This window comes from Sus scrofa, chromosome 6 (assembly GCF_054392235.1).
Source record: "Sus scrofa isolate SSC_HxYL_T2T_F1_AM1 chromosome 6, Sscrofa_HxYL_maternal_Yorkshire_Landrace_v2.0, whole genome shotgun sequence".
Lineage (NCBI taxonomy): Eukaryota > Metazoa > Chordata > Mammalia > Artiodactyla > Suidae > Sus > Sus scrofa.
Window position 1 is genome coordinate 30907719 of NC_139388.1, and position 23699 is coordinate 30931417.

Here is a 23699-nt window from a genome sequence, read left to right on the forward strand (position 1 = left end):
TGGTGCTCGGTCGGGCAGGCCACCGCCTCTCTACTTCCTGCCGCCAGATGCTTCGGGTTCACTTCCGGCGTACGTACGCCTCCTCTTGTGCTCGCTTGTTAATGGCGGGCGGCGGCTGCTGAGTGGGACGCTGAGGACCGCTGCCCGCACAGGAAAAGTCTCCCTGCCTCCCTCTTTCCGCTCGCTGCTAGTACCGGGAGCTCGCTAGCATGTCTGTGGTGCCGCCCAATCGCTCGCAGACCGGCTGGCCCCGGGGGGTCAACCAGTATGGCAACAAGTACATCCAGCAGACCAAGCCCCTCACCCTGGAGCGCACCATCAACCTGTAAGTGTGGCATGGCCCTAGCACGCTGCCTGGTCGGCATCACCTTCCTCGTGAGCTCTCCTGGAGGCTTCAATTTTCTCCTTCCGGCGCGCCCCCGGCGGGCTCCGCGCCTCCTCACTAGCCACACTCTAGCTCTGCGGGATGCGCCTTTCTAGTTCCCACAGGCTCCTTCCTCGCCCTCCAGCACCGCGGGACTTGAGTCCTACCTGAGAGGGTTTTCTCTTTTCTGAAAAGAAGGCTTATTCACGTGCCTCTGCAGTCATTGTAGGAGAAAAGCCTTTTGCCTTGAACTCGTTCTTTCCCCACCTCTCTGGAGATAACCAACCGCAAACCGTGGTTTTCTTTCTTCAGCACCATGTATTTGACATTGTTCTGAGTGTTTTATTTGGTATGCGTGGTGTAATGTAACGTCGTTTTTGCAGTTTTTCGCGTTACTCTAATAGTAAGCTTTCGAGATCTAGCTATAACGCGCGATTTCCTTTTTTTCCTCTTTTACTTTATTGCGGTTTAGCTCCTGGATATACCACATTTTATTCATGCCCTTAAGCATTCACATGTCCTTTTCTGCCGCAGCAACAGCATTCAAGCGCCCGAAAAGGACCCAACTTGGGAAGGTACTGGGGCTTTCATTGTGGTTGGACTTTCAGACCATGAAGACTAAAATGTAGCTTCAGAGAACCCGTTGTGGGCCGCATTTTATTTTCAGTATCTTTCTGTTTAAGCTCTTCAAGCCATTGCATTTCGAATTCACTCTGGAAAGTAATCTCACAGTGGCAGGGAATTGTGGCTCAAGAAATTATCAGTATATTAAAAAAAAATCATTTCTGAGAGTTTGGGAGGCACCATGGTGCTGACCCTAATGAAGGAAAACGGCCAGTTTATGCTGGTCAGTATTTAAAAGGTGCAAGGATTTACTGATACTGGTGTTTTGGTTGGACACTTTAGATTATTTCTGTTTTATATTCAAATAAACTTTCCTTCCTCAAAAGCTATTTGAAATTGAAAAGATGGTTATTGTTGTTTAATTTGTGTAAATAGGTGCCGGCTTGGAAATTTAGATAATAAAAATGTTGGGTTTATGAAATCTGAAATTTGTAGATTGTTATATATACATGTTAATTTTGTAGGTGTTAGATGTTAAAAGTAATAGCATTTAGGAGTTCCCATCGTGGCACAACGGAAACGAATTCGACTGGAAACCATGAGGTTTCGGGTTCCATCCCTGGCCTTGCTCAGTGGGTTAAGGATCTGGCGTTGCCATGAGCTGTGGTGTAGGTCACAGATGTGGCTCTGATCTGGCATTGCTGTGGCATAGGCCGGCAGCTGTAGCTCTGATTAGACCCTTAGCCTGGGAACCTCCATATGCCACGAGTGTGGCCCTAAAAAAGCAAAAATAATAATAGCATTTAAATTACATGTCACATTTTTAAAAAATCCTTATACTATTCCCATGAAGTGGAAAAGGCAAATGTTCTTTTAAAAAGTATGAAAGCACAACCTCTGTATTACTTTCAGTGGTAATTAAGGCTAGAACTCAAAGTTTACCCTTGATTTACTTTTTTTTTTTTTTTTTTTTTGTCTTTTTGCCATTTCTTTGGGCCGCTCCTGCGGCATATGGAGGTTCCCAGGCTAGGGGTCCAATCGGAGCTGTAGCCATTGGCCTATGCCAGAGCCACAGCAACGCGGGATCCGAGCCGGGTCTGCAACCTACACCACAGCTCACGGCAACGCCGGATCGTTAACCCACTGAGCAAGGGCAGGGACCGAACCCTCAACCTCATGGTTCCTAGTCGGATTCGTTAACCACTGCGCCACAACGGGAACTCCCTTGATTTACTTTGATTGCTGGATCAGTTCATATCAGGCCATCATATGGAAGACACTTGATGAAATGTTTTAATTTTTGCTCCATTAAGGTTAGGGATTGATGGATTTGCAGTACTTTTCCTTTCCTACATAAACACAGTAGTCAGAAGTGTGTTGTGAACTCAGTTCATCTGGGTGAGTAACGGTCTGAATTGAAAAGTTTTCTCTCCAGTATATTTTATTAGGAAATGTTGCATGAAATACTGCATGAATGCTTACTTTGTAGCAGGCAGTGGGCATAATAATGCTGGTTATAGTGGTGAGGAAGTTAGGTATAGTCCCTGCTTTACCAAGCTCACAGTATGATGGAAATAGTACATGTGTCTTGGGTTGGCACTCACAGCTGAAAATTCTTAAATTTCTTTCTTTCTTTTTTTTTTTTTTTTCTTTTTCTTTTGCTATTTCTTGGGCCGCTCCTGCGGCATATGGAGGTTCCCAGGCTAGGGGTTGAATCGAAGCTGTAGCCGCCGGCCTACACCACAGCCACAGCAATGCCGGATCCGAGCCGCGTCTGCAACCTACACCACAGCTCACGGCAACGCTGGATTGTTAACCCACTGAGCAAGGCAGGGACCGAACCACAACCTCATGGTTTCTGTTCAGATTCGTTAACCACTGCGCCACGACGGGAACTCTGAAAATTCTTAAATTTCATCTTGATGGCATCTCTTCATTGATGTGAGAGCTGGCTTTTGCAGTAGAGATGTGTTATAGCTATCTTTAATTCTTTCTAACTCAGATTGTGAGAACTAAATGTTAACATATACAAAGCATATTTAAAGTTGTGGGCACACAATGCTGTTTGGAATTGCTGTTGGTAATGACGACAGTGTGTCTACTGGAGATGTTCTTAAAATCTTACACTCTGGAAAAAGTGCATTTTAGTTATTTAGAGCTGCTTCACTTATGCATAGACTTTGGCTTCTGGAATTAAAAAGTAATTTTTAAAGTTTTGGCAGCTTTGATTTGTTCCCCTTTCCAGGATAGCTAATTAGATTAGTTATGTAGTTTCTGGCTTTTGATGCAAAGTGTTTTGATAGAACAGATATTTTGGGGATAGGCAGGTATGGCCAAAGCATTCTTACTCAAAGGTTTATAATCAAAGGCTCCTTACTGTAAGGCTTATGATTGAGGGGTTACAAGGTAGTTCATGTGATGAACTACAAATATGGGTTTTTAAACTACCTTTAAGGGGAAAAGTCTTTACTGGGCAAGAAGAAAATTGTCTTCAATATAAGTCATATTTGGAATTCTTGAGAGAGGAGAGACTGTTCAGATTACATCTGGTGGGCAGAAGATTCAAATGAGAAGGGAAGAAAAAGGTTACTGAATAGAATAAATGCAGAAGGCTGAAAGATCTCGAAGGGAAGGAAAAGTTCATCTGAAGAAGAAACGTACCAGAAAAGTCTGAAGATAGTTGACTGGGAGAAGTAGAAAATAACTGGAGAGATGATGGAAAGTGGTGGCTCAGTTTTTCAAAAAAGAGAGATTAGCCATTGGCACATGAAATTAATAGAATTTCTGATTAGATTAGTAGAAGAACCCAAGGGCACATCAGTCAGGTTGGCAGTGTTAGTATAGGTCCATAATTTAAAACCAGAGGATTACCTTTTTTTTAGATAGCCCCTCCTCTAAGCATTTAAGGGCTTTATGAATAGTGTGTATGCCTGAAAGTTCAGGTATGGAGTAAACAACTTGATCTAATGGAAGCTCTGGCTTTAGTGTCCAAAGATCTAGACTCTAATATTTTCTGTTTTGTTAACTTATTTTTTTTTTTTCTTTTGTCTTTTCTAGGGCCGCACCCGCGACATATGGAGGTTCCCAGCTAGGGGTCTAATCAGAACTGTAGCCATCAGCCTATGCCACAGCCACAGCAACGCCAGATCCTCGACCCACACCACAGCTCACAGCAATGCCGCATCCTTAACCCACTGAGCAAGGCCAGGGATCGAACCCGCAACCTCATGGTTCCTAGTCAGATTCGTTAACCACTGAGCCACGACGGGAACTTCTGTTAACTTATTATTTAACTTCAGACAAATCCTGTGTCTCTGAGTGCAGTATGTACACTTCTTACCATGGTTTTTTAATGTGTGGTTGGTATTCTGGTAAATTATGTTCTGCAGTTGTCATACTAGTTATTTGTCTTTGGATCATAGGTACCCTCTTACCAATTATACTTTTGGTACAAAAGAGCCCCTCTATGAGAAGGACAGCTCTGTTGCCGCCAGATTTCAGCGCATGAGGGAGGAATTTGATAAAATTGGCATGAGGAGGACTGTAGAAGGAGTTTTGATTGTCCATGAGCACCGGCTACCCCATGTGTTACTGCTTCAGCTGGGAACAACTTTCTTCAAATTGTAAGTGTCATTGGAAATTAACAGCTTTTAATAGGATTGCTGTTTTATGCAGCTTTGAAATAGTTTTAGCACTAAGTCACTTATCACAACAAACATTGCCGTTAATGGAGTTTTGTTGAGGGTGTTGGCCAATGGCATGCAGGAATCCCTAGGCCAGGGATCCAACCTGTGCCACAGAAGTGACAACACCAGAACCCTAACCTGCTAGGCCACCAGAGAACTCCATATGGAGTCTTCAGGGAAAAAAGTCATAAGGATTTTTTGCCTAACTAGAAATCTGCATGTTTCTATATATTGTTGATGCTAATGACTGAGCCTGATAGAAGCTTCTGGGAAACAAATTAGTCCAAGTTCAATTTCTAAGTGTCATTGTAGCATTACTAAGAACAATTGATACTATTTCTTTCCTAGGATGAATAGTGTTGCTATTCTTAAAATGGCTTATATTTTTATAGGTAATTGTTTAGTTTTCTCATTTAAGTTTAGAAATCTCTCAGTTTATGTATAGTCCACAACTGTTTGACCAGATTGTACTAAAGAATTCTCAAATGAGTTCTTGAAAAATGCCCCATTCTTCAGGTCTAGAGAGTGTGGGTCCACTGCTCTCTGGGCATTTCTAGTCTCCAGATGGCGTCCACGGAGAAAAGATTGGGATGGACTGCTTTCCAGCAGTTATATGATGTTTATGTAGCGGTATATATTTTTTCTGTTTAAAACTAGGGTTTGTGTACTGTTAGTCTGATAAATTAGCCTCATGAATTTGACTTTCTAGCACGTTCTTGACATTTGTTTGCTTTAATTGCTTTATCGTGTAACACTGAAATATGTGTTAAACAGTACTTCATAGAAATGATTATTGTGTCCTTCCTATGATCCCCAATTGTGTTAAGTTGGAAGCTGAAGTTGTTAACCTTTATACAGACCAGGTGGTGAGCTTAACCCAGGAGAAGATGAAGTTGAAGGACTAAAACGCTTAATGACAGAGGTATTTTTCAACTTAACTATTCTGACGATTTCGTTAATGTTCATCTAAATACCATCAACTTAATGCATAATCAGTTTTTTTGTGTCTTGTGAAAAGGATGGGTTTATTTATTTAGTTTTCAATAAATAAAACCTCAAAGTGTTAGTACAGTGTTTATTTTCTGAAAGTTTAACTTATACTTTATCTTAACATTATTTTTCATTGAAATGATGTGGCAGTCATGTTAATGAAATAGCATTTACTGAGTAGTGCTGCTAAACACTGTTCTAAGTGCTTTACATGCAGTAACTCCTTTAATCATTACAACAGCACTAGGAAGTAGGTACTGTTATTAATCCCATTTTATAGATAAGGAAACCATGGCACAGAGGGTTCAAATAACTTGTTTTATGTTATAAAGCTATTATGCCCTGAAGCTGGAGTTTTGAGTGCAGGTGGTTTTGTTCCAAAGTAGGTTTTAATAGACTTTTAACAAGAGAATGATTCCTGTTGTATACTTAATTCCATTTTTGAACATTCCTTTTAAGGCTTTACTCAAATTGTACTAGTTTTTAGAAGTCATTCTAACGTCTGCCTCTAAAGATATGGGGCCAAATGCATAGATGCTGGAGATTTTTGACATTATAGCTTGTATTCATTATTAAATAGTTTTCTTTTTTAGCATGCAGTCCCCACCCCCCCATTACAAACTAATATATATTCTGTGCAAAAACCTTGGCAAATGTAGAAAGTAGAGGGAGAGACAAAACTAAAATCACCTGTAGTCCTATCTCTTTGATCTACTGGTTTGCCTTTGTAGTATTTTTTAAATGTGTAAAAGCTTTTAAATATTGTACATATGGTAGTTATACTTACCCCAGCTTTTTCTCAAAACTCCACCAAAAAACAGTTAAGGTGTTTTAGAAGATAGAAATCCAGTAGTATTGAGGGAGTGCAAAATGAGACAGAAGCAAGAACAAATTTTTAGAAGCTGGAAAGCAGATGAGCAAATCATAACTGACCTAGCAGAAACCTCAGCACAGCAGAAGGGCAGTCAGGACCCAGCACTGCAGAACACCAGAAAGGCTACGGGGTTGGAGGTGCCTGGTGCCTGTGAGAGTGGAGGCTTGCATGAACTGAACACTGAATGGACTGGCAGTCTGTATAGGATGTGTTTATATACCTAAATTGTCCTTCCCAGTCTGTATATTTAGGCAAAGACTGGCTGCTGATGAATTCTCTATAGAGACTGAGTCAAAAAATACTAAGTAGTGAAAAAGTTGAGGTGAGGAGCATCAGTGTAAGTTTACATCTTGAATAGATGGACTTCTAGACTTCTAGGCAGTTAGAGTGTTAACTAGTTTTACATATGCCAGGCTGAAGGTTTTCCTTCTGGAGAAAGTGATTAATTCCAAAAAATACTCCAGATGATGGATAGATGATGTTTGGTCATCTTCCCAGAGAAATAGTCCTATCACTCATGCATACAGAGGTGACAATTAAGCATCTTATTGTTTTACCCTTAACAGTGAGCGGATTACCAAGTGTCACCACACTTTTGAAGAGAGTTTTTTTTTTTTTTTTTTTCCTTCTTTTTAGGGCCATACTCGTGACATATAAAGTTCCCAGGCTAGGGGTTGAATCAGAGCTATGGCTGCTAGCCTGTGCCACATCAACACAGGATCTGAGCTACATCTGTGGCCTACACCACAGCTCACAGCAACACCGGATCCTTAACCCACTGTGAAAGACCAGGGATTGAACCTGCATCCTCATGGTTACTAGTCGGGTTTGTAACCCGCTGAGCCACAGCAGGAACTCCCTGAAGAGAGCTTTGTAACAGGAGATCAAAAGAAGCAAAAAGAACTCAACAGAAACAGATAATTCAGTAATCAACAGAATTATGATTATGATTTTTTTCCTTCAATGGCCTCACCTATAGCATATGGAAGTTCCCAGGTCAGGGATTGAATCCGAGCTACAGCTGCAGCAATGCCAGATCCTTAACCCACTGTGACAGGCTGGGGATCAAACCTGCACCTCTGCAGCAGCCTGAGCCATTGCAGTTGGATTCTTAACGAACTGTGCTATAGACGGAACTCTGATTAATATTTTATTTATTTATTTATTTTTGCTTTTTAGAGCCTCACCTGTGGCATATGGAAGTTTCCAAGCTAGGGGTTTATTCACAGCTACAGTTGCTAACCTACACCACAGCCACAGCAATGCCAGATCTGAGTCTCTGACCTTCACCACAGGTCATGTCAACGCCAGATCCTTAACCCCACCAAGTTGGGCCAGGGATCGAACCTCCATCCTCATGGATGCTAAATCGGGTTTGTTACCACTGAGCCACAATAGGAATTCCTGATTAATATTCTTAATGTTGTAAAAGGAGATAACTGCTGACGTAGAACTGTGTGCCATTAGAAAAAACTCTATAGCCAATTAAGAAAAAAAAAAACTCATGAGTATTTGAAGGAAAAAAAAACTAGAATGAAAAATTCAGTGGAGAGTTAAAAGATTGAGTTGATGAAATTTTCCAGAAAGTAGAACAAAAAAAAATAGGTAAGAAAAGATAAAAATACTACATTGTAATAGAAGGGTCAATATAAAACTGTAGAAACAATAAGGGTCTAACTGTACAGCACAGGAAATTAATATCTTATGATAACCTATAATGGAAAAGAATTTGAAAAAAAAATAGATATATATGATGTATAACAGAATCACTTTGCTGTACACATGAAACATTGTAAATCAACTTAAATTTAAAAATACTAAGGAGTTCCCTGGTGGCCTAGTGGTTAAGGATTTGGCGTTGTCACTGCCGTGGTTCAGGTTCAATCTCTGGCCCCAGAACTTCTGCATGCTGCAGGCAAGGCCAAATATATATATATATATATGGACATATATATATGTAAACTGGATAAACAAAACAGAGGAAAGGGAATTAGCAAAGCAATAATTCAAGAAAATTTCCCAAACATAAATCATCAGTTTTCAGATTGAAAAAACCTATTGGCTTGCCCTCTATAATGAATGTTAAAAGATCTATGCAAAGACATAAAGTTTTAAATCAGTTAGACTAAAGAGAAAATCCTAAAAGCTTCCAAAGTTGGGGAGGAGGAATGAGGAGACATGGATTAAATACAAACATCAAAATCAGAAATGGCATTGACATCCCAGAAATAATACTGGAAGCTAAATGATCATGGAGCCTGCCTTTGTAAATCTGAAAGTACGTGATTTCTATTCTAGATTTTCCTGTCTAATCAAGCTGTATATCAAGTGTACAAGTAAAATAAAGTTTCTAGCCATACAGAGTTTCCATAAATGTGAAATCTCTCGATCTTTTCTTAGGAAGCTACTGGAAGGTATTCACCACCAAAAAGAATAAACAAAGAAGATACGGGATTCAGAATATAGAGAGGATCTGACTACACAGGAGAGGGGCCAAGGGAAGCCCTAGGCCTTCAGCTTGTGAGGGAGGGCTGAGCATCTACAGATTGCAGCATGATGATAGAAAAATGACTTAGGAAAAAAAACACTTGGTAGAATATTTGATACCTGAATTGAGAAGAAATTTAAGTTCTTGTGGAGAATGTGGGGATGAGTTAGTGATAGTGAATTGAATGGAACAGTTGTTATTTCCAAAGAAAAGGTTGTACAAGTAGGGAAATATAATTTACTAAATGCTCTGTTGCATCTGATTCACCAAGTCATATTAATTTTAATACTGAATATTGACTTAAATATTGATAAATGGGTGTGTGGTAGAAGAGAAAGTATGAGTGGTGGATATGGTTTTAAGATCTAAATTCTCATCCTTAGTAGAGGGTCTCTTTTTTTTTTTTTTTTTTTTTTAAATGAAAAGCAATCAAGAAATGGTCCTAAAAGAATGTGTTAAAAATGTAGCTAGAGTACCTGACAAATACTATGTAGGCCAGGTGGTCAAGGTTAACATGAGTGATTGATAGAAGATACCCTTGCAGTGATAGGATAAGAATGAAACTTTACCTCTGTGATTTTACTTCCCAGATCCCCCCAAATCCATAATCCCAGTTTAATTGAGGGACATTATATTAAATACCTAACTAGTATTTCTCCAAACTGTCCATCAAGATTGTCAAAAAAAAGGAAAGTCTAACAAACTGTCAGTTTAGAGGAGCTAAAGGAGAAATGACAAATGTCATATCTTCAGCGGTAAAATTAAGGTTATCTGATTAAAATATGTATTTCAGTTGATATTAAGATATCAGTTTGGGTTTATTAGTTGTGCCAAATGTGCTATCTTAGTGTAAGAGGCTAAGTAATAGGGAAAACTGGGTGTGGGGTATATGGAAAGTCTCTGTACCATCTTTCAGCTTTTCTGTAAATCTAAAACTGGGACAGACCATTTATTTAAGAACAAGAATGCTTTGGAGTTCCCGTTGTGGCGCAGTGGTTAACGAATCTGACTAGGAACCATGAGGTTGAGGGTTCGATCCCTGGCCTTGCTCAGTGGGTTAAGGATCCGGTGTTGCCGTGGGGTGTGATGTAGGTCGCAGACGTGGCTTGGATCCCGCGTCGCTGTGGCTCCGGCGTAGGCCGGCAACTACAGCTCTGATTGGACTCCTAGCCTGGGAGCCTCCATATGCCGCAGGAGCGGCCCTAAAAAAGGCAAAAAGACAAAAAAAAAAAAAAAAGCTTTTAAAAATAGGGAGTTCCCATCATGGCTCAGTGTTACTGAACCTGACTAGTATCCATGAGGACGCCAGTTCGATCCCTGGCCTTGCTCAGTGGGTTTGGGATCTGGCGTTGTGAGCCGTTGTATAGGTCGCAGATGCGGCTTGGATCCTGTGTTGCTGTGTCTGTACTGTAGGCTGGCAGCTGTAGCTCTTCTTCGACCCTTAGTCTGGGAACCTCCATATGCTGCAGGTGTGGCCCCAAAAAGACCAAAAAAAAAAAAAAAAAAATAGAGTCAGATATCCAGGGGAAAAACAGCTAAATGTTGAACCAGTGGGAATGGTGAAGTGGGACAGCAAACTGCCCTTTCTTATTGTGAACTTCGTAGAACCATTTTTGACTACTTAAAATATATAGAGCATGGCTTTGATTAAAATAATTTGTTTAAATCTTGTGCTATACAGACTTAATAGAAATGAAAATTGTGAATTTTGCCCAGTTATTTCTATTATGTGGTTAGACAAATGATTTATAGAAACTATAGTTTTGATTCTAGAAAAAAACTGCTGTGTGCCATTAACTAATGTAGGTAAATGATCACCTTTGGCTTTCCCTGCAAAGCCAGGGCATAACAACAGATTTGTTGGTCCTCTATGGTTATGTTGATGCTAGATTGCCAATTTTGAACTAATGGTATATGTCTTGGGCGGAGTGACACAGATAATAAACAGCAAACAAGTTATAGAAAGGAAATCCGTATGGGAGTCGTATTAGCCATTAGTCTCTGTTAGGAGTGCTGCCAAAAATATTTTCTTCACTGAAGGATACTCATGGATATATATATGTTTAGTTGTTTACTGGCTGTATCTTTGTGTGTGACAGATACTGGGTCGTCAAGATGGAGTCCTGCAAGACTGGGTCATTGATGATTGCATTGGTAACTGGTGGAGACCAAATTTTGAACCTCCTCAGGTCAGTGTTCAGTTATTTTTGCTGGGCATTTGGGGAAGTAGGAAGCTGATTTAATTCTATTCTCATAGTAGAATTTGACTTGAAATTTCCTTTTCTCCCTTTTTAATTTAAATTTAAAAATTAAAAGACAAGCATTTTTTTCTTTTAAAGGAAAATTTCAAAAATATACAAAAGTAAAATAGTAAAAGTAAATGAATCCCATTACCTGTCATTCACAGTCAGTGGTTAACAATTCATGGTCATGGAGTTCCCGTCGTGGTGCAGTGGTTAACGAATCCAACTAGGAACCATGAGGTTGCGGGTTCGATCCCTGCCCTTGCTCAGTGGGTTGACCAAAAAAAAAAAAAATTCATGGTCAAACTTTACCAACCCTATGCCCATACTGCTCCATTCCCACTGCCCTTACCTTGGGTTATTTTGAGGCAAATCCTCCAAAAAGTGTAAATTGTAAGTATTTTATTTTTTTATTTTCTTTTTTGTCTTTTTGCCATTTCTTGGGCCACTCCCGCGGCATATGGAGGTTCCCAGGCTAGGGCTCGAATCAGAGCTGTAGCCGCCAGCCTATGCCAGAGCCACAGCAACGCGGGATCCGAGCCGTGTCTGCAAACTACACCACAGCTCACGGCAACGCCGGATCTTAACCCACTGAGCAAGGCCAGGGATCGAACCCACAACCTCATGGTTCCTAGTCAGATTCGTTAACCACTGAGCCACGACGGGAACTCCAGAATTGTAAGTATTTTAATAGGCATCTCTAAAAGGTAAGGATCTTTTTAAAACATAACCATAGTACTATAATTGTCATACTAAAAATAAATCCACAATATCATTGTATGTAGTCAGTGTTCATGTATCCCTGGTACTTTCAAATTTTTATTTTATTTTTGTAATTTTTTTGAGTTGGGGATAGGTTGGCTCCTTGTCTTTCTTTTTTTCCTGGTAATTGTTCGTGAAAATAGATCATTTAAATTCCTTAGTGTTTCCATTGAGGATTGTGCCCACCCCCCACTCACTCCTTTATTGGATACATAGCTTTTTCTCCTCAATGTCCTATAAATTGGTAGTTAGATCAAGACATAGGGTTTGGGGGGTTCCCATTGTGGCTCAGCAGGCTAAGAACCCGACATAGGCGTTCCCATTGAGTGGCTCAGTGGAAACAAATCTGACTAGTATCCATGAGGACACAGGCTTGATCTCTGGCCTTGCTCAGTGGGTTAAGGATCCGGCTTTGCCGTGAGCTGTGATGTAGTTTGCAGATGCAGCTTGAATCTGGTGTAGCTGTGGTGTAGGCCGGTGGCTATAGCTCCAATTTGACCCCTACCCAGGGAACCTCCATATGCTGTAGGGGCGGCTCTAAAAAGCAAAAAAAAAAAAAAGAAAGAAAGAGGAACCCGACATGGTGTCTGTAAGGATGCTGGTTCAATCCCTGGCCTTGTTCAGTGGATAGAGGATCTGCTGTTGCCACAGGCCGCAGCATAGGTCACTGATGCAGCTCAGACTGGCATTACTGTGGCTGTGGCATAGGCCAGTGACTGTGGCTCCAATTCGACCCCTAACCTGGGAACTTCTCATGCCGCAGGTGCAGCCCTAAATAGATGCACAGAAAAAAAGAGACAGGCTCAGTTTTGGGGGGAGGGAGGTACAAGGCTTGCCATTGGGGGGTATATTATTTATCTATTGCTATATATGTACTGCCCCAAAGTTTAGCAGCCTAAAACAGCAGACATTGTCTTAGTTTCTCAGGGTCAGGCATCTGGGAGCTGCTCAGCTGAGTGGTCCTGTCAAGTTCTCAGCTGGGGATTGCATTATCTCAAGGCTGGCCTAAGGCTGAGTTATCTTATCCCAACGTCACACATGTATTTGTCAGCAGACCTCTCAGTTCCTCCTGGGCTGTTGGTCTGAAGGCTTCAGCTCCTTGTTGGCTGTTGACTGAAGGCCTCCTCATTTGCCATGAGAACATCACCATAGGGCAACTCCCAGTAAGAGAGCTGGCTTCCCCCAGAATGTGATCTAAGAGATAGAGACAGTGCCCAAGTAGGAAGCTACAGTTTGTTATAACCTAATCTTGGCAGTGACATACCATCACTTCTGCTTTTGGTCACACAGACCAACATAGTACATTGTGGGAGGAGGGGAATGCACAAAGGTGTGGATACCAGGAGGCAGGGACCACTGTGGGGGTCTTCTTAGAGCCTGGCTACCACAGGTGGTAGCATGGACTTCTGTCAGGAATTTTATAATGTCTAGTTGTCTTTTTTGTAATGTTAATAGCTCATGGATAATAGTTTCCTAGATCTATTAATTCATTAGGATGTTAATCCTTTTGTAAAGAGAAACTTATCAGCTGGTTACTCTGAGGTTTAGTTTGTATAGGGAAGAATAGATGCTTCTTTTCATCTGCTTACCAATGTTCAGAAGAATGAGTTAATTTCTTAGCATCCTTCAAAGGCTTGACTTTATTCAGAAAGAGAATAAGACTTGGGTGCAGATGGATTGTTTGAGAGGTGATCCCAGGAAATAACAAAGTGCAAGGAAGGGGAGACGAGAAGTAGCGGAAGTCAAAATGGTACATAATTGATCTTATTACATCCGTGGGTAACTGGATTGATCCTGCTGTGGACCATGAGGAACCATGTGCAGTGCACCTCAGAATTGCCCATTGGAAGGATGAGAGACTGAGGACGTCCATCTCACTGGATGAGGGGTGTAATCACTCCCTTGCACTTTTGTGATGAGAAAATTTCCAGGGCGTTGGAAATGCTTTGAGGATGAAAAGCAAGAGTGGGACAGTGGCAGCAAGCAAGGGAGCTTCCTAGCACTTTCAAGCACAGCCTCCCTGAAATCTAGGGTGGGATGAGAATCTGTTGAGAAGCGCAAAACATGTTTCAGTACCTTTTAAAGTGTCCTTTGACCTCCATGGATTTAAATATGTTTGATGTGTATTAATCTATTGTAATGATTGATAATGTTACTGATGTGCACATTTTCCTGTCTTTGACTAATGGGTGCCTTTGTAAGTTAGATCCTGAGTTCTTTTGACAAGGTTCGATGACTTCTGATAGCTTCTTTGTATGAGAGGATGTTCCAGCTCTGGAATTGCACAAAATATCAGCCAAGCAAAAGATTGTGCTTGTTCTGTCTGTCGTCTCCTGACTCTGCTGTATTGAGGGATAGGAAGAGAAGGTGCTATGGCAGCTGGTGCTCGTGCTCACTACCTGAGAATTTTCTTGGCTTTAAGAAAGTATAATTTTGGGAAGTTCCCATTGTGGTGCAGCGGAAATGAATCCGGCTAGGAACCATGAGGTTGTAGGTTCGATTCCTGGCCTTGCTCAGTGGGTTAAGGACCCAGGAGTTGCCATGAGCTGTAGTGTATGTCACAGATTCGGCTCGGATCTGGCGTTGCTGTGGTTGTGGTGTAGGCCGGCAGCTGTAGTTCTCATTTGACTCCTAGCCTGGAAATGTCCTTATGTTGCAGGATCGGCCCTAAAAAACAAAAAAACGAAAGTATAATTTTGTCTGAAAGTAGTGAAGTTCCTGGTTCAAAGATAGTACAATTATTGTAAACTTTTCTTTGGTTTCTTAAACATTCCTTGATCTAACTGGAAGATGCTCAGTAATAATACTGTTTTCCAGGATGCTTTCTGAGTACCTTCATTTATCTCTGCCATAGTTCTTAATTCACTGAACCCTAAGTTTGGCTCTGATAGTGTAAGATATGACCTAACGGTTGTGTGTTTGTTTAGTGAACTTGGACTAGTTCAGTGTCAGTAGGAAGAGAGCATGATACCACCCCCCTGGTCTTTTTGTATAAAGTGCAGTTGACTTAAATACCAAGATGAGGTATAGAAAAGAAAGGCTTAAATGAAAAGGAACATATGGCCTTGAGTAGAAGGAAATTGGGGTAACAGCTGGGCACTGGTTTGGTCATGGTTTGAGAACTTTGGTTGTATATAAACCATAGGTCTTTTTCAGCCAGTGCTGTTCAGGCTTACTTCTCACTTCTTTGTGTTGCTGCCAGTGTGCCTGGTTTTCATGATAGTGTAGGGTACCCACCTCCAAAGCCTGGGATAGCAGTCTCGATTCATTATTCCCTAGGGATAGCTTGGTATATCATTCTAACCAGAACACTGATTAGGTGCCATTGGGATGGCATAGTGGGAAGTAACATAGGTTTTTATAGTTAGATCAAAGTTGGATGCATTCAGTTGAATCCTGGCATGATTGCTTAGCCGTGTCATCTTGGAAAAGATACTTAGCCTCTCTGTGCAAATTCCTTACATAAAATGGGGGTGATAATACCTCTTTGGCAGCCTGTTTTTATCCTTCTTTTCCAATATTCATGCCTATTTTCGGCACTTTTTGATTACCTTGCCCTCAAATACTTGAAAATAAAAGTAGACTTTTCTGAATATATTATGGGGAGATGTAGGAAAGGTTTCATTATATTCACATGGTAGAACAAAAAAAACTCTATCTTGGACTTTTAGAATTCTCTATGTTAAAATTCTTTTGTAGGAAGCAACCTTCCCTCTCTAATTCTCTTCGTCCTTTAAGTTCTCCAGAGTATTTTCTCCTTTTCGCAGGCTGTTTGACTTTGTCCTGCTGAAAAAGACTGCTCATCTGGTGTTCCCGCAGCATGTGTCCTGTGTGCGTGTGTGCTTGTTCTGGGAACAGATGTCCTGTCAAATAGCTCACAGGCTATATTGAAACTTTTAATATTTTAAACATGTCTACATCAGGAGTCAAAAATTTTAACTTTTGATATATTTTAAAAGACAACTTTTATTTAAAACATTAATATCAAACTTCATTGTATCTTAAATTTCTCAAGCTATAAATCCGTGTCTATATATTTGTCTTAAATGGTTGAATGGTTTACTACTTGATACTTCATTTTATTAAAGCCTTTCTTTATTAGTGCCTCTGTTAAGTACCAGATGCTGGTAAAGGGAAGACTGGAACGGATTCTGCTTCTCCCAGCAGTTTACACTGTATTGGGGAATAAACATGTAAGAAATAAATGAAGTCATGGGATACCTGTTAAAGTAAAAATGTGTTGTGATAGTGAGGAACCTGGTCTCAGAGGGCTCATATTTGAGCCTAACGTCTGAAATGAGGGAAGGTGGTAGATGGAGGCATGGGAGATAAAAGGGATGGCTTGGCAACTATGAGTAATTCTCTTTTGTTATTTTAGTATCCATATATTCCTGCACACATTACAAAACCTAAGGAACATAAGAAGTTGTTTTTGGTTCAGCTTCAAGAGAAAGGTAAGTTATTTTGGTTTTAAAGTCAGCCATCTAAAATCTTCTGTAGTTTGACTTTAAGAATACCTCTGTTTTGTGTTTTCTCCAAGTTCCTTGGATTTGAGGATTTATTGTAAAACTAAAAACATGTACCAATTTTGTACAGAATTACCTAGTTTTTCTTTGATGTGCAAGTCATATTTACAGGGGGGTGGGGAAAATAAGTACCTAGAGCCTAAAATAATAGATTATAGTATTTATTATATTACCAGAATATATTACCGGATTATAGTAGATAGCTGCTTGTATTTATTGTCACATTGTGATAAATTGAAAATTTTAGGAGACATATGAATTGTTGGAGTTTTTTAAAATATCTTTAGCAGTGTTGTGCATATTAACAAATAATTACTCCACTTCTTTTATAATACTTTTCAAATGGGATTCAAATTAAGAATTTCCTGGCAGCCTGTTAGGTTAAGGATCTGGCGTTATCACTGCTGTGGCTCTGTTTACTGTTGTGGCACAGGTGCAGTCCCTGGATTTGGAACTTCCACAAGCCTCAGGCTCAGCCAAAACCAAACCAAACCAAAAAAAAAAATCTAAAATAAATTAGAAGCTCAGGAGTCTTCTCCCATTTCTCTCGAGGCCAGCACTCAAGGTGCTTTTGGTTGTTAAAAGCATGGATCTCTTTAGAGAAACAGTTTCAGAGCTGTGACTATGAACTTTACTTAAAAGGCACAACCAGGAGTTCCTGTCGTGGCACAGCAGAAACAAACCTGACCAATATCCATGAGGACACAGGTTCGATCCCTGGCCTTGCTCAGTGGGTTAAGGATCGGGCATTGACATGAGCTGTGATCATAGACACAAAAGTTTCTCAAATATAAAATTGGTAATTACTAGTGAAATAGAAGCAGGAGTTATGTAAGAAATTACAGAAAATGAATACTGTTTTATTTTATTTTAGCCTTATTCGCAGTCCCTAAAAATTACAAGCTGGTTGCTGCACCACTGTTTGAACTGTATGACAATGCACCCGGATATGGACCCATCATTTCTAGTCTCCCTCAGCTTTTGAGCAGGTATGGAAAGTTGGATATTTTGTGGTTGAGTCATCCGAACTGCCAGATTTAAAATAATCCAGGTCACTTGAGAAGGGAGAATTCAAAAACTTTGGTCTTGGAGTTCCCTTCGTGGCTCAGTGGTTAACGAACCTGACTAGGAACCATGAGGATGCCAGTTTGATCCCTGGCCTCACTCAGTGGGTTAAGGATCTGGCATTGCTGTGAGCTGTGGTGTAGGTTGCAGGTGAGGCTTGTATCCCACGTTGCTTCGGCTGTGGCGTGGGCCGGTGGCTGCAGCTCCACTTAGACCCCTAGCCTGGGAAGTTCCAGATGCTGTGGGTGCAGCCCTAAAAAGACAAACAAAAAAACACAAAAAAGGAAAACTTTGGTTTTGAAGGAAACCGAGACAGTAGGTGGATCTTTAGGTCTTGTGCAGATTCAGCCAAAGATTAAATATAACTGTGTCCTCAGACCCTAAAAGTTATATTATGACATTCTGGTATTTGTGTATCTGTTCTTTCCCAAGTCCACTGTTCTCCACAGTTAAGTTTGAAGTCTTCATTCATAGAAGCTATGGTAGGAGTTCCTGTTGTGGTGCAGTGGAAATGAATCCAGTTGGTATCCTTGAGGATATGAGTTTGATCCCTGGCCTTGCTCAGTGGGTTAAGGATCCTGTGTTGCCATGAGCTGTAGTGTAGGTTGCAGACTCTGATCTGACATTGCTGTGGCTGTAGCCCCGATTCGACCCCAAGCCTGGGAACCTCCATATGCCTCGGGTGCGGCCCTAAAAAGACAAAAAAAAAAAAAAAGAATAAAGAAAAAAAAAATGTGGAGAATTGAATCTCTTGGTGTAATATGTACCCAGGTTTGGGCATGTGGGATTTAAGTCCTGAATTTTTACATAGAGGTTTGTTTGTTTTTTTGTTTTGTTTTTTGTTTTTTTATAAGCACAGATACAGTGATGAAAAGTGTGTCGGGTTGGTTTGTTTGTTTTAATTGACTTGTACTGGTTAAGGTCCTTGAGTTAATCACAGGTAGAAATTGGAGGATAACATAGTGGTTAAGAATATAGACTCTGGGAGTTCCCGTCGTGGCGCAGTGGTTAACGAATCCGACTAGGAACCATGAGATTGCGGGTTCGGTCCCTGCCCTTGCTCAGTGGGTTAACGATCCGGCGTTGCTGTGAGCTGTGGTGTAGGTTACAGACGCGGCTCGGATCCCGCGTTGCTGTGGCTCTGGCGTAGGCCGGTGGCTGCAGCTCCGATTTGACCCCTAGCCTGGGAACCTCCATATGCTGCGGGAGCAGCCCAAGAAATAGCTAAAAAGACAAAAAAAAAAAAAAAAAAAAAAAGAATATAGATTCTGTAGTCAGTGTTTGGATTTGAATTCCACCTTCAGTGCTTCCTAGCACTGTGACCTCTGACAAATGAATATACCTATTTCTTCATCTGTGAATGGGCATGGTTGTCCCAGCTTTGTAGAATTGTGTGGATCAAGTAGAATAGTGCATATGAAGTGCTTAGAATAGTGCCAGGCACCTGATAAGTGCTTAATAAATGTTAAGTAAAAAACAGTTTCAGTAGTGATTTTGGCTTTCTATGAAATTGGTCTTTCTACTTTGGTACAGTAATTAGATTCCATCTTTTGCTCCTCTACTTTGGCCTGCTGATGGATTACAAGTTGAAGTACGGGATATGAAAAAAGTCATATTAATTTATTTAAGCTCTACCAGTCAGGTATCAAGAGCTGTATTGAGTTGTCAGAATACAATGATATTAAACCTTTTCCTTCCCTCAAGGAAAGTGGATGTCAGCTTTACAATTTACACCCTTAAATTTTTTTAAATTTTAAATATTCAGCAGCACTGTTATTTAATGTGTAAGATCTGACAAGTTAAAGGAAAAGGTGGCTCTGTATAGAAAATGCCCAAAATGTCAAGGAAGGGTTGAAATGTCCAAGTAAATTTCTTTATCAACTTCGGTAGAAACTATGTAAATAATACTGTTTTAATAAAGATAGTGTTCTTTTTAAAATTCAGGTTCAATTTTATATACAACTGAATTCCTGCACAGCGGAGAAGTAAGAGAAGCCATCTCTGTGAGCACAGCTATACACAGTGTAGAATAAACATGCTAGTAAGGTGTTTTTGGTTTTCTCTTTTTCCCTATCCCTAAATTGCCACCTCCTTTCTGTTGTTTGAATAGTAAAGTTAATATGAAAAACTAGATTTTGGTGTAAGCAAATGTGATAATGCTTAATTTACTTTTGTTAAACTACTCATAACTTTTTTATACAACATTAAAGAAAGTGGACTTCTTTCTATTAGTTTTTTTGTTGTTTTGTTTTTTAATTTCACATTAAACTTGTAAAAATCTTACAGGCAAAGATGGATTTTCCCCCACTAGGCTGGTGAATGTTAAAGAGACAGTGGCAGGTCAATCAAGTTTATGGGCCTCTTGTTCCAATACCATCCTTGGCAATACACTCCAAGACTGTGGTACAGGTCTTTATGATGTGTATCTTCTGTTACTTTTGGAAATAAGATTTGCTTGGTCGAATCCAAAGTGCAACTCCTGTTTTTGCATGAATTTTACACTGTCAATGAGTTGTATTACAGCAGAACTTCCAGTGTATTGCTACCTGGTGGGTGTTATACTGGGATAGCCAAACCTTAGTTCACAAGCAGCAGACCTTAATTAGGCATATGGAAAACTATAAAAATTGACCAGGTCAGGGAAAGTCATGGGAATTAGTATAAAAGGCTGATCGAGGGCTCATTTTTGTTACCCCATTCCTCACATGGTGGGGGAATTCATTATTACTGCTGTTTTGAAATGATGTCTTTGTTATTAAGGTCATGGTAAAATGATGATCTTGAAATAAGTTTCTAAAAATAGGTCTGTTAAGTTTCCAACTCTTGGATTATAAACTTAGTTATTTCATGTGACATGTTATTTTATTCCATAGAGATAAAAATTTGGTTTTAACAGGTGACAAAAAGCCTTTTTGAAAGTATTTTGGTGAATTCCTGTTGTGGCTTACTGAGGTAAAAACCCGAACAGTATCCATGAAAATGTGGGTTCAATTCCTGGCCTCACTCAGGATCTGACATTGCTGCAAGCTGCAGCAGAGGCCACAGTACAGCTCGGATCTGGCGTGGCTGCGGTTGTGGTGTAGGCTAGCAGCTGTGGCTTTGATTCAACCCCTAGCCTGGGAACCTCCATATGCCGCAGGTAAGACCTTAAAAAGAAGAAAAAATACATATTTTTTGCAATGATCTGAATCAGAATTAAGTTTTGTCAGCCTAAGAGAAAAATACCAAATTAAAAAAAAAAAATCTTTTGAAAACACTGGATCAAATTTGAGGCCATAAATAATCTTTGGGCAAAAGAGTTTGCTGGCTGTGTTATTGCCTATCAGTATATTGTATATGCCTTATTGCAAACTGATGACTGTAGGTTTAAGGTAAAGGAAATCGTACAAGATGTATGTACTTAAAAGTACAAGAGATTGATACATTTATGTTTTTAATAGCTGGAAACGAACTTTTGATTAATTGTACATTTTTATGGTACTGATCACTGGGCTCTTCTGAATATTGGGTGATGTGAAAGATACATCACATATTTTTCCTTATTTAGACTTGAGAAAATCAAACCAAGAGCAACTGAGCAATTACATTTATAAACATTCAAGTTTATTTAGTTGAGGTTCTATCAAACCTTCACATGGTTGCATATCTAATCATGACTATAAATGTGCCCTTGCTTAGTAGGAGGTGAGCACCAGTCTCCAGGACCAAAAATAACCAGGGATTTCCTTTGAAAAAACTACTGATTCTCTGGATAGTCCTCCTCCTTTAAGCTTAACAGTCTTGACCCTCTGGTTTATATTAGCATATTTCTAACTTACTGTAATTTTACTGGTGAGCTCACTGATGAATCCTGCAAGATTGGAGAAGGCAGAGGTAGAGATGGCTCAATCCAGTCCACCTTCCATGACTGATTCTGGCATCCAAGTGAAAATCTGCTGTGACCACTTTCGAATGTGTTAGCTCTCCATTTAGGGAGAACGAGGAGAGTTGTACTTTTTCTTGATGTGGTTTATAAAGTGCTGTCAGTAAGGAGTGTTAGAGTTGAAGAGTCATCTGATTTCAGGCCATTTGCGTCCTTTTGTAACTTAAGCTTTGACCTAGAAATTCTTCATGTTACTTCCCAGTATAGGTGCTTGACTCAGTCATCCATACCCTAGGGCTTAGGTGAGAAAAACAGTAAGTTAGCTGAGTTACTAACCTTGGAATATAATAAGTCTGGTTTTAAATGTAAAATCTATAACAAACACAAAATTTTAAAATTGTTCTTGAACTGGTTGTAGTTATATCCCAGTACTGTCTTGTTAGGTTTCCTGATGAAAATAGTACAACTAGGAAAATTCAAAATTGATATATTCCTACAGCGTTAGAAGAGGGTACAAAGGTACTGTTTAACACTTGATATGTTGATATATGTAGGTTCTTATCATACTTCTTCAAGAACTAACAGTCTTAAACTGCATTCCAATTCTGTACATAGTAAGTACTGCTTTTTAAATGAGCTGTTGATTAACTGACATATTTTTGAATGCTTTTGTGTTCCCAATTAGTTTATAAATGAAAGCCCTCTTTTGCATTGTACAGTTAAAATATCATGTTCTTTTCTCTGAGTAATCTAGTGCATATTCTGTATAAAACTGCTAAATGGTGTTGGAAAATACTCCAAACATATTTAAGGTTGACATCCTTCTGAAGAAAAGTGAAATTTGTTTTTTTTCTATGTGATGAAGACTATCACGATTTTTTTAAAAAGAATACTTAAAATAGCATGATAATTCTGTGTTTAAATTTGTACTTTTAACAGCAGATCTGGAAGTTTTTTTACTTTTTATTGTCTTAAAATTAGCATTATATGATTCATATTTTAAGGATTCTGTTAAATTAGCATTTTATTTGGATAAAACATAACCAAACTAGCCAGTCTATTTTCTTCCATGCTTAGTTAGAAGTGAGAGGTAGAGGAGTTCCCTTGTGGTGCAGCAGGTTAAGGATCTGGTGTGGTCACTATAGTGTCTTGGGTCGCTGCTGTGGCGTGAGTTTGACCCCTGGCCCGAGAACTTCCATATGCCCTGGGTGCAACCAATTAAAAAAAAAGAAAGAAAGAAAAAGAAGTGGTGGGAGGTAGAGGTCCTTCAAATTCAGCAGGTTAGCAAGCAATCAGCTTAGAATTCCCCTTCTTAGTAGGTGTGATTCTTATTCTCTCAGGTTTTTAATGACTTAGTCACTTGAGATGAAATACTTAAAAAGTAGCTTTTTCACTTTGGAGTTCCTCAAACTCGATGTTTTCACTAGTTCATAGTGTTGGGAACAGTATTGTGTCCATCACTAAGACCCTTACATAGAGTCTGCAATTTTGTATGTCACATTGCCAGAGAAGGCTTAGTGGGTTTTGACTCTAATACAAGTTGGCTTATATCAGCATGAGTTTTGATTTCCCATAATTTCACGTTTTAATCACTCATTATTTGGGTTAAACTGGACTCATTTCAAGTAATTTGCTTTTGTTAAATATGTAATGAGAAGCATAATAATTTGACTTGAGCCATAAAACTCATTTTAATATTAACTTGTATTTATCAAGCTTGTTTTTGTGAAAAAACTAAAACCTACGTCAGTCTAGATTAAGCCAGTTTAGATGTAATTTGTATTTTAGTGATGGATTGTATCCTAAGACTAGAGCTAAATGGGAAAATGTGTTATGTTCTGTTAAAGGAAAGATCAGTGCATTTAAAAACTTAAATTTCCATTATTGTGGTTTCATTTTGTAGTGTACAAGCATCATTTGTAGTTTGGCTTTGACAATTTTTCTGGCATTAAGTTTATAGAAAAATGTATAGAAGAAACTGTTTGAAGTTTTGGTTATATTTTTATATTTGTAAAGTAAAAGTTTGATTAAAATAGTCACTGTTCTTTTTAAATTTAATTTTATTGTCATTTCAATAAAAAAATTAAAACAATGTTTACGGTTGTGTGTGTGGCTACTAAATAACCTCAGTGGGCCATTAGAAATCCTGCACAGTTCTTTTCCAGTGTTATTGGCCAGGAGCCATTGCATTAGGTAAGGGACAGCTAGCACACTAATAACAAGGGCCTGAAGACCTGGAACAACTGTGTTGCCGTCCCCTCACATTCCTCTCTGT

General features: G+C 39.6%; 1 protein-coding gene across 4 annotated transcripts; it reads left to right on the forward strand.

The window, feature by feature from the left end:
- The first annotated feature begins 45 nt into the window (after positions 1 to 45).
- Positions 46 to 23516, forward strand: NUDT21 (nudix hydrolase 21). Of its 4 annotated transcripts, none has more exons than XR_014804922.1 (7): positions 46 to 325; positions 4351 to 4551; positions 5473 to 5536; positions 11066 to 11653; positions 12481 to 16425; positions 17372 to 17486; positions 19507 to 19793. XR_014804922.1 is itself a non-coding variant. In NM_001244247.1 (7 exon segments), coding segments are annotated over 7 exon segments (684 nt in total). In that variant the 5' UTR covers positions 98 to 209; the 3' UTR covers positions 19529 to 19793.
- The last annotated feature ends 183 nt before the right edge of the window (positions 23517 to 23699 follow it).

Excerpts from the sequence above, each read along its gene's own strand:
- NUDT21 (XM_084958433.1), top strand. The coding sequence starts at position 4,307 with ATGTTCTGCAGTTGTCATACTAGTTATTTGTCTTTGGATCATAGGTAC. Across the intron at positions 4,552-5,472 it reads GGAACAACTTTCTTCAAATT|ACCAGGTGGTGAGCTTAACC; the intron begins GTAAGTGTCATT and ends ACCTTTATACAG. Across the intron at positions 11,156-16,349 it reads CAAATTTTGAACCTCCTCAG|TATCCATATATTCCTGCACA; the intron begins GTCAGTGTTCAG and ends TTGTTATTTTAG.